General features: G+C 40.6%; 4 protein-coding genes across 4 annotated transcripts; 2 read left to right on the plus strand and 2 right to left on the minus strand.

Moving 5' to 3' along the window:
• The first annotated feature begins 4 nt into the window (after window positions 1-4).
• LOC106329691 lies at window positions 5-683 on the plus strand. Its single transcript, XM_013768358.1, has 2 exons — window positions 5-41; window positions 109-683. The coding sequence occupies exons 1-2, from the start codon at window positions 5-7 to the stop codon at window positions 681-683; spliced, it is 612 nt and encodes a 203-aa protein (XP_013623812.1).
• A 422-nt stretch (window positions 684-1,105) lies between these two features.
• On the minus strand, window positions 1,106-9,194 carry LOC106334452 (trafficking protein particle complex subunit 8-like). The gene is made up of 29 exons (XM_013772735.1): window positions 9,102-9,194; window positions 8,522-8,985; window positions 8,342-8,436; window positions 8,121-8,220; window positions 7,921-8,025; window positions 7,647-7,809; window positions 7,425-7,545; window positions 7,262-7,321; window positions 7,092-7,172; window positions 6,865-6,959; window positions 6,633-6,783; window positions 6,355-6,441; window positions 6,070-6,189; window positions 5,877-6,005; window positions 5,696-5,793; window positions 5,485-5,608; window positions 5,235-5,342; window positions 4,856-4,997; window positions 4,334-4,441; window positions 4,179-4,236; window positions 4,009-4,084; window positions 3,507-3,692; window positions 3,319-3,429; window positions 2,966-3,115; window positions 2,719-2,877; window positions 2,399-2,632; window positions 2,139-2,312; window positions 1,870-1,982; window positions 1,106-1,785 (listed from the first exon to the last, which is right to left on the minus strand). The coding sequence occupies exons 2-29, from the start codon at window positions 8,682-8,684 to the stop codon at window positions 1,275-1,277; spliced, it is 3,822 nt and encodes a 1,273-aa protein (XP_013628189.1). The 5' UTR covers window positions 8,685-8,985; window positions 9,102-9,194; the 3' UTR covers window positions 1,106-1,274.
• A 21-nt stretch (window positions 9,195-9,215) lies between these two features.
• LOC106334453 (conserved oligomeric Golgi complex subunit 1-like) lies at window positions 9,216-13,528 on the plus strand. Its single transcript, XM_013772736.1, has 6 exons — window positions 9,216-11,600; window positions 11,827-12,012; window positions 12,223-12,506; window positions 12,653-12,832; window positions 12,911-13,088; window positions 13,177-13,528. Exons 1-6 carry the CDS (start codon window positions 9,393-9,395, stop codon window positions 13,324-13,326), a joined length of 3,186 nt encoding a protein of 1,061 aa, XP_013628190.1. The 5' UTR covers window positions 9,216-9,392; the 3' UTR covers window positions 13,327-13,528.
• On the minus strand, window positions 13,424-15,087 carry LOC106334454 (ubiquitin carboxyl-terminal hydrolase isozyme L5). The gene is made up of 4 exons (XM_013772737.1): window positions 14,859-15,087; window positions 14,618-14,711; window positions 14,419-14,521; window positions 13,424-14,341 (listed from the first exon to the last, which is right to left on the minus strand). Exons 1-4 carry the CDS (start codon window positions 14,887-14,889, stop codon window positions 13,556-13,558), a joined length of 1,014 nt encoding a protein of 337 aa, XP_013628191.1. The 5' UTR covers window positions 14,890-15,087; the 3' UTR covers window positions 13,424-13,555.
• Window positions 15,088-15,266: the final 179 nt, after the last annotated feature.

The following is a 15,266-nucleotide window of genomic DNA, read 5'->3' on the forward strand; positions in this document are numbered from 1 at the left end:
GAAGATGCAGAGACAGACAAATCCAAACGCTAGTGCAAGAGGTGCGTCGGTCTCAGGTGACACTCTCCCCGGGTGTAAATGATGGAGTTCTATGGAAACTCGGGCCAGATGACTATGGAGATAGTTTCAGCTCTAGCGCAACATGGCGGCAGATAAGACAGCAACATGATAAGGTCCTATGGACTAAACTGGTTTGGTTCGCGCAAGGCGTTCCCAGATTTGCGTTCATCACCTGGCTAGCGTTCAAGGACAGGCTCGCAACTGGTCAGCGTCTCCGTAAATGGGGCCGCCTTCAAGGGTGTCTATTCTGTGGAGAACCGGAGGAGTCGCGCGATCATCTTTACTTCGCGTGTCCGTATACGTTCACTCTATGGCTGCAGGTTGTGGGGAAGTTGATAGGAGTGGAACCGAACCCGGATTGGGAGACAACTATTCTACAGATGCTCTCTGGAACGCATGACCGACAAACGTTTATATTGCTTCGATTGGTGCTGCAAGTTTCTATTTACTTCATCTGGCGGGAGCGTAATGATAGGAAGCACAAAATCACGGCAAAGCCGGTGGCACAGCTGGCTCGAGTGATCGACAAAGCGGTGAGGAATCGCATCATGTCTACAAAATATCATCTGAACCCAAAGTTGCGGGAACTAATGGTTCGTTGGTTTGAAGCTCACATGGCATAGGAAGCCAACAGAGCTGCGATAGCGTAGCGTACCCTTTTATTACATTAGTTTTAAAAAAAACACAGTCATGTTAGCACTTTTCCAACGTTGATCAATAAATTGAAAATTTCATCAAAAAAAAAAATAGTTTTAATAGCATATCGCAGGTTTAGCCCTTCTGAAAGAAAGAATAAGAAAAAGGCTTGGTTGCGGAAACCGATACTAGAAACAAAAAAAAGGCTTTCTACATAAGCATCGTCCAAAACGATTTTTTATCAGCCGTAGCAAATAGGTCGCAGATCTGCGACGCGTAAACTAACAGCACCTCATCTAAATAAAATATAAGGTATAAACAATAGGAAGTAAATAAAATGATAATATCTGTAATCGTTTATTTCACAAACAAAAGTAAAGCTGGGACCCACCTTTTTGAAATTTTGGCGTAATGTAAAATTAATCTTTCTCCTACCGAAAAAACATTTCTTGACAACTGCTACAATCAAAATTGAAAACTCAGACGTAAAACCATCAAAATGGATACACAGAGGACAGTGACACCTCACAATAGAATATTCTCATCCAACCTTTAAAGAGAGGCAGAGCTATAAAAGTTCACTCAGACTGAAGAACAATAAGGTAATAAGGATAGCCTTGGCATGTCCCTGATGATGCATCTTCACGCCCGGAGCGCTCCCAGGTAAGTTTATACGAAGAGAGATTGTAGATACCTGGAGCGAAAACCGATATCTGCAGCGGGATCTCCGTTGTTGACAATGGCTGGATTTCGACCTTTGTGGAACTTAAACCTGACCATGTGAAAGGAGGTGAGCTTTCCATGGAAGATGGAGGCTTCCCTGAACGGCTCCCCATGACATCTGAAGTCAGTTTCATTTCCTCTGTTACATCAGGCACATAGCGCCACCCGGATTGGTTTCCAGCGGAAGGAGTTGGTGCTGCTGCGTCTTGTACGGAATCAATGGTGTTGAAGCTCACAGATGATGTTCCATCAGATGTGTTTCTGATTACTAATTTTAGTTGAATTTCACACAAGGAGGTCGAGAAGTCGTGGTATATGGTTTGGGGACCGTCTAGGGACCACGATAGCGGGTTTGAGCTCCTGATTCTGTAATCGAATGATTACCAGTTAGTTAAAAATAGGTTTCAATCAAAGCTGAAGAAAATATACTGTTACGTGAATACTCTTTACCTATTATGACATGAATGGTGAGACAGAATCTTTGGTATATCTGCCACTCCAGATGAATTGCTGGATTTTGCTGGGTGAGAGATTAGAATGAAGTCAACGGTATTGGTACTTAACTGTTTCAATCATACAAACACGAGTTCATTATGGTTTCTGATGATAGAAAGTTACCAGTTATGATGTTATGTTTAAGAGAAAAAGTAATGTTCCCTTAAAAAAACATCTCTACCGCATAAGATACATATATGTCCCTGAAAGAGGATTTCGCTAACCTGATCTGAGGTTTCTTGACAACATGACCTTTCACTTTCATGGAAGCTTGCTAAAGGTGAGTTAACGATATCAAAATGTTTTTCATCGTCATCCTGAGCAAACAGTTTTACGTCGGTTTGGCTGGGAGGAATGGACATGGTTTTCTCTTCTTCAGTCCCTGATCTTCTGTTATCCTGAAATTTTAAAAACATTATAATTTCAGACATGGAAAAGAGAAAGACCAGCTAGCTACTAAATGAGCTTTGCAAGTTACTGCGACCTTAATCATGAAGTGACATGATAAAGCTTGCCCAGGAAGCAGAGACTTGGAAGGTAAGATTGTATCAACACGCTCAAGTAAGGAGATACCCCACCGACACCCAACTGTTGACAACTGATGAATTTGGAAAGAATCTGAATTCGCACGGTTCAGTATATCCATACGCACAAGAAACTCTTGCAATCTTGACGGAGAGGGTGTAATTTCGAACGAGGTCTCTAGAGATGGTAAAACCTATATAACAATGAACGATATAGAGTGAAAATCTGACTATAAGATAGTAAAAGCCAAAAAAAATTTGAAGCCTAGAGATTCATCACCTGTAAATTATAATGCATCCTTAGGGTGCGATATTTCATGATGCTTGTTACATTTTCCATCTCATAGTATATTGTGAAATACAAAGATATCGTTCCTGGGATGGCAGCTCGAAGCCAGAGAGGCCACCTCAAAGATTTATCTCCTTGCAGTGACACATCCTGAAAAAAATCAACAGTCAGAACCATGTTAGAATAACCTGACATGCACATTTACCTGGAGGCTTGAATAAAAAGGTTAGCCACGGACCTTTGGAAATGAAAATACACTACTTGTTTCACTCTGGACAAAATTTTGTTCATGGCCCTTCTTTAAGCAATCTGGAAACTCCGTTGTCACCTCTTCTTCATGATTTCCAGGATTTACAAATCTTGGATTGCTAATCTTCATTTTAAGATTCTACAAGGACAGACTTTTAAAGCTCAAAAATAATCCATAGAATAGCGTAGTGCATCACAATATTCCGTAATCAAGCAAGAATAAATAGATAAGCCAGACAATGACAAACTAAATTAATACACCAATAACAGAACAAAAATAAATTTTACTGGCTAGACGGTAGAGAATATGAATGATAAGGGTTGATCATAAACGAAAACTACCTTTATCGGGAATTCCGACTTATTTTTTAGCTCTAAAACAAGATAACGTAGATCTCCAGCATACAATTTCTCAGGCAGATGATCAATTGAACCCAAAAGCCTGGGTAGACTCTGCACAGTCAAAATTTCATTATGTTAGACGTCGTAGCAAATCTTACAAAATTAAACCGTAGAGGAAAAGTTTGCACCTTGATGACCAAAAATTTCAAGGCATCAGTGGGAGTAAGTTTGTTTTTCCGTCTTCCCTTGTTAGTTTTTGCCTTTCCAGGGGCAGATTGGAAGTAATGCACACCTACAACAGAACCAGACAACCTCCACCTTACACCGACAATTTTGAGGATACCTTCTTCACTGGGGGTAACCGTGAGTCTCACCTAGAAGAAAAAAGTCATGATAATAAGTCAAACGTAAACAGCAGCTGATAAAACCATCAGAGATTCACCAAAGGATACAGTAAGCAAACGGAAGATATAATAGTTAGAAGTTAAAACGGACCAAGGCAATTCAAAACTGTGACTACAATCAAGGTTAGTAGCAATGAGGTAAAGCCAGCAATCACAAGTGAAACATCAAAACTTTTTAAACGTGTTTCTCTATATATACACAAGAAGATGAATAATGTCAGATATAGAAAGAGTAAAAATATTAAAACGTGTCAATCGATCTATGTTTTCAATTTAGCAGACTCACCAGTTTTTTCTCGCCTCCGCCTAATGTTAAGTCCATTTCAGACAAAGTGAATGAAGAGAAACCAGATGTTGAACCCCTGTAGTATTGTTGGTAAAGACGTTGCAGCTTAATCATTCAATTGTAGATCAACAAAGTTAAAAGAAACCTGATTGAAGAGATTAGCTGCTTACTGATTATGTTCTGCGGAACTCTCGGTCCCCAAGCTTATGCTACTTGGGTCTTTATCAACTTTACAAAGTCCAAACGTTTGAAATAAGTTTCACATCTATAAACCGAAGGATGTAGAACAATTCCAAAGTGAACATCAATATTATAAACAGCTTACCTTTTAGGTCATCAGAATTTGAGGTAAGTTCACAGATGAGAGATACGCTTGTTATAGAAGTAGAGATTAGCAAGGGATTCCTAAACTCCAGATCCACTTTCACCGACTCTGATAACAAAGAAGTACAAGTAAGAATCCACAATTACAAACATTTTCAAACATACTACAGCAGAATATCATATCCTCCTCAACAATATGGCCTGAATTTATTGACAAACCAAGAAATCCCTCTTCATTGGCAGGAGCACAACTGATAACATTTACAGATGCTATGATATGACTAATGAGGAAATCTAATACTCCGTGCAAAATTATCACAGCTCGGCGTTCCAAAAATATACATTTTTTCAACATCAAAGCAAGTCTAGATCAAATTGAAATGTCCTCCTGCTGGTACGATAAGGTAGACCAGATTTTGCGTATTAGTGTGCATAAGTTAAGTGCAGGATAATGAAGAAGCTCCATGATTCAGGTAAACATCAAATGCAGCTAACAACATTAATGAAAAAGGTGTAAATTCACCTCCAGCCACACAAACATTGGATTCCTTGTATTTCTTTGGTAGTAGCTTTGACTGTAATTCCAGCCAGTTTGACTTGCCAGAATTTAATGATGGAATGATATCATCCTCCAGTGACTGCCAGATGCTCTCTTGTACAAGAACCTGACCATGAGACGTACATAATATTAGTAAAGAACAGATGCAAATTCACCAATAATGAAAAAGAAAAAAATCAGGGATGCACAAATATTATTTATTTGCAATTAATCCAAAAAAATTAACCAGAAATACTGATATCAGTTATGCTGTTCATAATGAAGTAAAAAGGCAAAACATCCGAGGAAGATTATGATGGGTAGCAATATGTACATACTTCCAAAGAGTGAGTATGCAACTTACAGAAGCTTGAGATGCATAAGTGCGATGGTCTTCATATATAACTTGAAGAGACGACATATTAATAAATGGTAGTTGAAGTCCCACCACCTCGTGCTTCATTCCAGTTTTCTTCAGAATGACAAAAAGTAAGAAGTTATTTTGTATAGTCAAAGAACAAAGAATAAAGACCAGGGGTAACTAGTGGAATCACTCTATTATTCTCTGTGCAGCTTCAGTAACGCGTATAAAACAGCAGGTATAAGCTAGGCACCTTAACAATCTCGAAAAAGTCTCTGAGAAAAATCTCTTGGGTTGCCTTGGATTGGTTGCCACAGTCCAGTACTTTGAGCATATTTCTAACTGCAACATCATGCATCCCAACAAGTGCGTACCACCTGAAAAGGTAATTTCACAGCAAGTCTTAGACCACAATTTCCTAAACATCACGCCTTAGACGTACATTCGCAACGTTTAAAACTTACCGTCCAATATGAAAATGTACATGGTCTTTGATATGGCTCCATGTAGTTGATTCATAAACAGAGATTGCACTTCTATATGTACGAATTGCATGGCTAACCTGAAAAAAAAACATAAAAAGTGTATTCTTTAGAATGCAAAGCATGTACGAAGCTTGATCCCTTTCAGCAAAATGACATGTACCTGATCACAGTTTTTATAGTGGTCTCCTGAGAGAACTAGATGAAATCCATACTTGTTTAACATCGCGGGCTTAGTTAACACGAAGCAGTAAGAAGCTTGCTCTAACATGACTGCGGCGTGTAATGGTTCCTGAAAAAATAATAAAGTTAGCAATGGTATAAAGTGCATATGTTCTGAGGCATAAAAGAAGCACCTCTCCACATATGCGGAAGTAAGCAGAAGCAGCTTCTTTGTACTGGTCTCCAGCTTTTAGCATCTCTGCCCACCAGAGCCCACATCTCGTAGCATTTTGAAAGCCAGACCTCCCAAGCTTCTGCATGAGATTACAAGGACATGTTACAGCATGTACTACCGCGTCACTTGCTCAAGTTAAACTATTACTATTTCAGTTTCAAGTTTTGCTTATGATAAAAACTAATTCAAGTAACCGAGGGACATTCACTGAAAGAACTGTTTTAGGTGGGTTATAAAAACATACCAGATAAGTGCTGAATGCATTTTCCATGCAGTACTCAGCTTCCTTTTTTGACTGGTCTGAGATGAAATATGCAAGTCCCATCATTTCCTTCCCAAGCATACATGAGAAGATGAGTTATTGAAGCGACCACAAGTAACGAGCAATGGAAAATAAAGACCAAAACAATCTGTGGCTAACCTATACTATATGTTAGATTATATATATAAAACGAGTATTGATTAAAAATAATGCCACCTGAATACCTACATAGAAACACAATCATAAAGCTGTGAAGCTACCTGAACACCAGCATAGTGCTTCCAAGCTTTATCGAGCTTGTAATCGGTTGATATTAAGCGATAGCTTGACAATGCAAGTTCATAATCATGCAACATGAAGGCGTAGTCACCCAAAATTCTAATTTGAGATTCAGTGGAGCTAAATGTATACCTTCAAAAATGAAAAAAATAGTAGAGCTTATGATGACGTCAAGGAAATCATAAAAGGAGCAAAAATTTCAAGAAAGCATACATAGAACCTTTGGTTGAATCCGGAACATCGTCTTTTCCTTTTCTCCACCATAAGTTTTTAATTTGGTTTCTAAGTCCTTTCCTTGTTGCAGAAATCTAGTTGTGACATAACAAAATGCAAACTAAATGATATGAAAAGAGACCAAAAGAACTAAGTAAAGCATACAGAAAACGTAAAGTATGTTCCCAACTTCCCACAAGTAACTTTTTAGAAAATCTAAAGCTAACCTGTTGATTAAGATCTCGAACTTTCTGCTCCATGTGAGGGATTATATGCCTCGAAGCAAACTCTTGCATCAGATCGTTGATCTGCCTCGAATATACCATGAGAAGTTATAGAGGTTAAAACATTCCAAAATATTCTAAAGGCGTGAATATCATCCGCAAGGGAACGTTACCTCCACAATATCGTCGCCAGTGAGAGCACATCCAAGTTTGTCGGCCGAAACACTCGATTTCTTTCAGAAAAGTTAATAATCAAAATGTTGAACTTACAAAAACATGGACTGATACATAAACGCTGAGCAATATGCTGGATAAAAGTTCTGATGAGTGTCTTACAAATGAAGCCCAGGGATTAGCCTGATGTTCCACGTTCCCCTCTTTAGATGAATTAGTGCAAAGTAAGTTGCACTCATTGTTCCCAAATGTACTTCTCATCTCAGACAGAACTTTAGACGTTCTACAGAAGAAATTACATCCCGTCAACTTCAAACTTACATTTGACAGCCATATAGTTATAGTGAGAATCATATAATATACTATGTAGTAAGGAACAGTTACCTCTCTGTTGTGGCATCCTGATTGTCATGCACCAACAGGTAATGCTTCAAAATCTTTGGGTCCATTACACCATCATTAAGCAAAGAAGGTAATCTATTGGTGTTGAAAAGATCTACAAATTTATTTACAGGTTGTTCGTCTTTTGATGAAACGACCAAGAGACCTGAATAACACATGTAGAATTGATTGGTACACAACAGAAAAGTCTATTAGCAAACCTAGTTTAAAGTAAGAAGCCAACAAGAACAATTTTGGATTTTCTATAATGTCTTACAAGCCACAGGATGATCAAAAGCTTCATGGTCTGAAAACGAGAGTGTACGGATAAGTTCCTTATTGTAATACTGAAACCATGTGGGTGCAATTTCAGACTCTGGATCTGCAGTAACGGAAAGACAACAGCATTAGAAAAGCAATCCGGTATGTTAAGAAAAATTTCTCTTAAAAGGCATAATATTGAATAGAGATACTTACTAGAGAGTATATCAGTAATCTGAGGAGGGTCAGATTTCAAATCGTCAAAAACTTTCTCCCCAGCTTCAGTGATAACATGCTCTAGCCGTTGCTTTGCAACCTAGCCATTAAGTAAACATAATCAACTTTGAAGCTCAACGAAAGATGCAGAACGGAGGAGACTCTAATACACCTATCAAAAGCCAATCCTCTTTCCCGAAAGCAAGAGGATTTACATATACCTCTACGTTTGGTTGTTTGATATCTGATGCATTAAACAATCTCAGCGTAAACTTCTTCAGCCGATAAAGCTGATCGCCTGAGGTCCGAACAGGAACTGCACAAGAAATTAAAACCTCGAATTAGACGGTTGGGGAAGTAAACCATTGGAAACGAAGAAGAGAAGCAAAGTCTATCATCACCATCGATATTGCTAAAGTTGCAGAATGGCTTGAGCGTTTCCACAAAGGATAATCCACTCTTGAGAAAAGTCTCTTCAACGAGAGGCGTGCAGAGTACCATGACAACTGGACTGATCTCTTCCAAGAGCATTTTCTCAAGCGATGAGTTCACCGGCTCCACCATTCTCTCCAAATCTCTTCACTGTACGTCAAAATTCACTCCAATCCGATGTCAGATCGGGTAGATTTCGGAGTGCGGTGGGAAGCAATACTTAGAGATCTCCTCCCTTCGAGCCAATCAGAGCTACGACGCCGTCGTCGGCAGCCGCCGGAGTTGATGGAGATAAATAAGGTTTGAAGATCTATGTAAATGACAGAATGTGAAATACGGGGAGATGCAATGTTTACGATACAGTAAAACGAAGTACCGTATCAGTTTACGGAGATGGAGGGATCGTGATCGGCGAAGAGATGCAGGCAAAAGTCTATCGGAGAAGAAGAAGAAGAATTTCATCCATTAATTTAATTTATCTAATTACCCCTTTATTATGGTAAACATTACAATAGTGCCCAAACTTAATGATCTTTCGCTATGACTTACCAAATCGGACCGGTTAGCTTCCGATTAGAATTCTTCTATTGCGAAACCCAAACCGGGGTAAATATGTAATTTGATAAAACGCTTAGTTTCTCGTCGTGTTCGTTCCACAGCAATGGCGGAAACTCAGTGCACAGAAACTACAAAATCAGATCTTGATTCCGGGAATCTACTTCTGAATCCGAGCAAAAGCATCTCTAGATCCGATCAGATCCGCTCCGTTTCTCTCCTCCTTCGACTCAGTGGAATGCATTGTTAGAATCTAGAGAGAACACGCGGGAGAAAACAAAAACCATGAGAATGTCATCGGCTTCCGCCGCGGAACACCGTTTCGTTTCGCTCGGTAGCAGCGGAGGCGGCGGTCAAAGAGACGCTGAGTCCCTCCTCCGCTCGAAACCGATGTCGGAGATCCGGAGCGTGGAGTCGGCGACTAGGAAGAACATCGAGGACAAGAAGGAGGAGCTCCGGCAACTCGTCGGGACTCGGTACCGAGATCTGATCGACTCAGCTGACTCGATCGTGCACATGAAGTCGCTCTGCGAGTCGATCTCGGCGAACATCTCCTCGATCCACGGCAACATTCGATCCCTTTCCTCCTCCTCGGAAGCGAAAACCCCCGCGCTCGCTATCACTGACCCGGCCCGAGTCAATGTGTATGGGATCGCGTGTCGGGTCAAGTATCTGGTGGATACTCCGGAGAATATATGGGGCTGCCTCGACGAGTCCATGTTTCTAGAAGCTGCTGGGAGGTACATGCGTGCTCAGCACGTGCAGCAGAGACTTGTTAAGTTGGAGGAGGTGGATCAGAGTAAACTGCTGGCTAATTTTCCGTTACTTGAGCATCAGTGGCAGATAGTGGAGGGCTTCAAGGCTCAGATTTCTCAGAGGAGCCATGAGCGGCTTCTTGATCCGGGTTTAGGACTGGGGGATTACGTGGACGCGTTAACTGCTGTAGCAGTGGTTGATGAGCTTGATCCGAAGGAAGTGCTTGAGCTGTTTCTCGACTCGAGGAAGACTTGGGTTCTGCAAAAGTTGAATGCTTGTAGTGGCGGTGATGCTGGGAGTGTTGTTTCGGTGTTTTGTGATGTGTTGAGTGTGGTTCAGGTCACTGTGGGGCAAGTCGGTGAGCTTTTTTTGCAAGCGTTGACTGATATGCCTCTGTTTTATAAGACGATTTTGAGCACCCCTCCGGCTTCTCAGCTGTTTGGTGGGATTCCGAATCCGGAAGAGGAGGTTGCGCTGTGGAAATTGTTTAGAGATAATTTGGAATCTGTTATGGTTATCTTTTATAAAATTGATATTTCAAAGGCGTGCCTGGCTTGGTTGAGGGAATGCGGTGGAAAGATTGTTGGTAAGGTTAGTGGGAAGCGTTTGATTGAAGCTATTGTTACTGGTGTGGAGCTTGGATCAGCGGAGAAGTTGATCAGAGAGACCATGGATAGTAAAGAGGTATTGAGTGGTAGTTTAGATTGGCTTAAAAGTGTTTTTGGGTCTGAGATAGAGCTGCCTTGGAATAGAATCCGGGAGCTTGTTCTGGACGACGATTTGAACCTATGGGATGAAATATTTGAGAAGGCCTTTGTGGAAAGAATGAAATCCATTATTGACTCTAGATTTGAGGAATTGGCTAGAGCTGTCAATGTGGCAGAGTCGGTTCGTGCTTTTAGCGAGATCACTGGTGAGAAGATCAACTTCCAAGTATATTTAAACAGACCTTCGACAGGTGGTGGTGTCTGGTTTATCGAGCCTAACGCTAGGAAACCTGGTCTTATTGCCGGAAACAAAACGTCACCTGAAGAAAGCGACTTCCAAAGTTGTCTAACGGCGTACTTTAGTCCTGAAGTTAGCCAAATCAGAGATGCAGTTGATCACCGCTGCCAGAGTGTTTTAGAAGACCTCCTAAGCTTCTTTGAGTCAGAAAAGGCAGGTCCGAGGTTAAAGGATCTTGCTCCATACGTACAGAGTAAATGTTATGACAGTGTCTCAGCACTTCTCGCAGATGTAGATAAGGAACTCGAATCTCTCTGCGCTGCCATGAAGAAAGGAAACAACGACAGCGAAGCAATTCCACCTGCTATAATAATTGAGAAATCGCTTTTTATGGGACGCCTTTTGTTTGCATTGCTAAACCACTCAAAACACCTTCCCTTGATTCTCGGTTCTCCAAGGTTGTGGTGTAGAGACATTATGACTGCAGTTTCTGATAAGTTGTCATCCTTGTTGAGGCAACCAAGATTTGGCTCGAATACTGCAGGGACTCCTGACAGCCCTGGAAAGCTGTTGCATGCCGATCTTAGGAAGCAGAGTTCGTTAGCTGTTGCGGCACTACTTAAGGCAGACGAGAAGACAAGTCCAAAATTCGAAGAGCTTAATAAAACTATGCGAGATATGTGCATTAAGGCTCATACATTGTGGATACAGTGGTTATCGGATGAGCTCTCCGCTATTCTCTTGCGGGATCTTAGGATTGACGATGGACTGTCTGCTACAACTCCTTTAAGGGTAACTAAAAGCTGATTCTTATCCTTATTTTTCTTAGTTGTCGTCTCTCTCCTGCATTGATATTAGATATTGCTGACTAATATACATAGTTAGTTGTTCACTTTCTTTGTTTTTGGTGGAAATATTTCCAGGAACTACTTTATATCTTGATTCTTTGAAGTTTAATGAGATAGTTTAGTCTTGCTCTTTTGTTGTGTCTGAACTCATCTTTGAAGTGATAATGCAGGGTTGGGAGGAGACAATAGTCAAGGAAGAGCAGGGCGAGACTGAGTTGAAGATATCACTTCCGTCCTTGCCTTCGCTCTATATAATTTCATTTCTCTGTCGGGCATCAGAAGAGATTCATCGAATTGGAGGCCACGTACTGGATAAGTCAATTTTGCAAAAGTTTGCTTCAAGCCTGTTGGAGAAGGTGCGTTGTCTTGTCTCTGTTTACTTACTTTCCTGTGATTATTTTCTACATGCTGCAGAAGTGTTTCTGGCAAGGAACAATGTTCTATTAAAAATATTTGTGATAGTTATTCCCTTCTTCACACTTGTTCCCTTTCATCAGTAAATATCTCCAAGCTAGTGATTGCTTATAAAAATGATTTTTTTTTCAATGTTCCATTGTACAATGCAGATCATCATTATTTATGAGGATTTCTTATCTGCCAGGGAGGCCAACGAACCCCAAATTTCAGAGAAGGGGGTTTTACAAATTTTACTGGATTTGAGATTTGCATCGGACATTCTTTCTGGGGGTGATACAAGCACCAATGTGGAGATACAACCAAAGATCACAATGAACAGATCAGCTTTCAGGCGAAAGCAGGGCCAACAGCAAACAAAGTCAGTCAACAGAAGTCGCATTGATGGAGTAATCTCCCAACTGACCCAAAAGTTGGATCCCATAGACTGGCTCACGTAAGGAACCTTATCCATAAACTATGAACATGTCACATGTTTACTATTTTGTCCGTTCTAAGAAATTCATAGGAATCTTCTGGTCTTATCGTTTACTGTCTCAATTATTTTCTGATTCTAGTATATTTTGAAATGTGTCAAAAAAGGTACGAGCCTTATCTCTGGGAGAACGAAAAGCAGTCATACCTACGCCACGCAGTACTATTTGGATTCTTTGTGCAACTAAACCGAATGTACACAGATACTTCCCAGAAACTACCAAGTAACTCAGAGTCAAATATCATGCCATGCTCCACAGTTCCCCGCTTCAAATACCTTCCCATAAGGTAAGCTTTTCTTCTTCCACACCTGAAACTATTTGTAGCCTTGTGGGAAAAATGGTTTCTCATATCCGGTTAATGCAGCGCTCCGGCTCTGTCCTCTAGAAGTACAAATAAGGTCTCCACTCCAGTTACATCAAATGAAAGTTCGTCAAGATTCTCATGGAATGCATTTACAAATGGCGAGCTTTCTCAAACAAATGATTTGGAAGATGACTCCAGTTTCGGCGTGGCTTCCCCGTTCTTGAAGTCTTTCATGCAGGTACAGTCTAGTCTCCTCGGTTGATCAGTGGCTCAATAGTTTTTCATAATTTGTTCAATATCGTAAGATCATGTAATATATGTTTCAGGCTGGTAGTAGATTTGGGTCAATACTAAGTGACGGACAAGTTGGAATATTCAAGGATAGGTCAGCAGCCGCTATGTCGACATTTGGTGATATAATACCATCTCAAGCAGCCGGTTTACTCTCTTCTTTCACAACCACAAGGTACGAGTGATGATGATGATCTTCGGTTTTGTGACTAAACCTATGATGATTGCAGCAGCTGAGATATCTGCCATTAAAGAAGTTTTTACATAAACGAAGAGTACAAGTTTTGTAATTGTGTTCGATTTATTGTTTCATGTAATTAAGAGATTTGGTTCTACAAAAATCCTCAAGACTGATACAATCAAACCCTCATACATATAAAGTTTTAATATCCTTGCAAAAAGCTGATTAAGGTATTAACGTCTAGCTTTCTCAATGAGAGGCTTGAGCTTCTTCTTGTCTGCAAGAATCTTGAGGAAGTTGAAGAGGAAAGGGACATAGTTATGTTTCCTCCTCAAGTTCTCTTTCTTCCAGTTCTTAGCCCTCTCTTCCTCCATTACAATCTTCTGCGACACTGTCTCGATGCCGACATTGACTTCAGAAAGAGATTTATCCAGAGCCTCGTAACTGCTCTTCTCGGCGTACTTATCAGCTTGCAGTGTACCCACCTGCTGCAGAATCCTCTCCCGCTTCATCTGATACTCTTTCAGCTCAGCTCGGTACATCTCTTTCCTGTTCTTAACCACAGCCAAGAGACTAAACCGGATCTCGTTCTGGAGATACTGGTCAATCCTCTCTTGCACCACAGGTTGGACCATTCTGAGCCATTCGATTCCGTCTGGCTCACCGAGACATTGTCCAAGGCTGATGGGTCCTTCTTTAAGACCATCTAGCTCGTATAAGATACCATCGACGGGTAAGTAGCTGATGTAATGATACACATCATCATCTTCCTCTTCCCTTTTCTTCCTCCTAGCAGATAACTCATCCTCGTCCGTGGTGGTGGAAGATGAGTCAGGCCTAGCAAAGGTGTTGTGAGCTGCACGTATCGCCTCGTTGTTGCTGATGGCTAAGCCTTTGAGCTCAGGTGGAAAGTCTTTGGCGAATTCTTTAAGTTCTGTTAGTTCAGAACCAATCTCGATACCAGAAGAGTTCATGAGGACAGACAGTAAGGCTTGTGTAGCACAAGCATTGTTGATTATCTGCAAGAAAACACACATACTGTTATAAACCGTCCCCATGAGTCAGAAATGTAAATGTGGGGGACAGTGAGTGGGACCTGGCTGGCGAAGAAGAAGTTTGGGTTTGGTTCAGTGATGACAACACGAGACTCCTTTTCCTCAGGACGCCACTTGTAAAGCAATACCAATCCGCATACAGGTCTAAACAAACGAAGAACACAACAGTAATGACTATGTTTTTGTTGGAAACAAAAAGAAACAAAAGAGCGTGTATAATAATAATACTAGTGAACTAACCTTATTTCATCAAGAGAAGTAATGTCCAAGGAATACAGTTCTTCAACCTGCACACCTTTCACTTGCATTTGTTGTATAATCTCCGTGAAAACACCTAAACATTATGAACAACAATAAAAGATATAGCAAACCTTGTGTCTTTTACACAGACAGACACTATCGACTTAGTATATGACCAATCATTTGAGATGAACAATAAGGAGCTATTAGACAATAAACCCCAAATTTGAGAAGAAGATACCAGGATCGGATTCTACAGGGAGCCAAGACATGATTTCACGATGACGACTCGCCGCGCGCACAGGAGAAATGAAGATAAGGATTGAGAAATTGGAGATTAGGATTTGCCTAACGGGATTCGCTAATCTCCTTCGAATTCATCGTCTTCTCTAGACAGCTTGTTGAGTCAATCAAGAGTCTCTCTCTCTCTACCACTGGTGTGGTCTCGATTTTTTTTTTTTTTTTTTTTTAAAAAATACCGAGGAAATTCCGAGGAACACTTTATATAACCTCTTTCCTTGGATAATAGTTATTTGGTTTATCTAGCAAGGCAAAGCTGAATACGAATTAAAAGCTACACAAAACACAACCAAATAAAACAAAGAAACCATGTAAAAGAAATACGAACTCACATAAGTGCTTAGGAGTT

The sequence above is a fragment of the Brassica oleracea genome, chromosome C3 (assembly GCF_000695525.1).
Source record: "Brassica oleracea var. oleracea cultivar TO1000 chromosome C3, BOL, whole genome shotgun sequence".
In the NCBI taxonomy this organism is placed as follows: Eukaryota; Viridiplantae; Streptophyta; class Magnoliopsida; order Brassicales; family Brassicaceae; genus Brassica; species Brassica oleracea.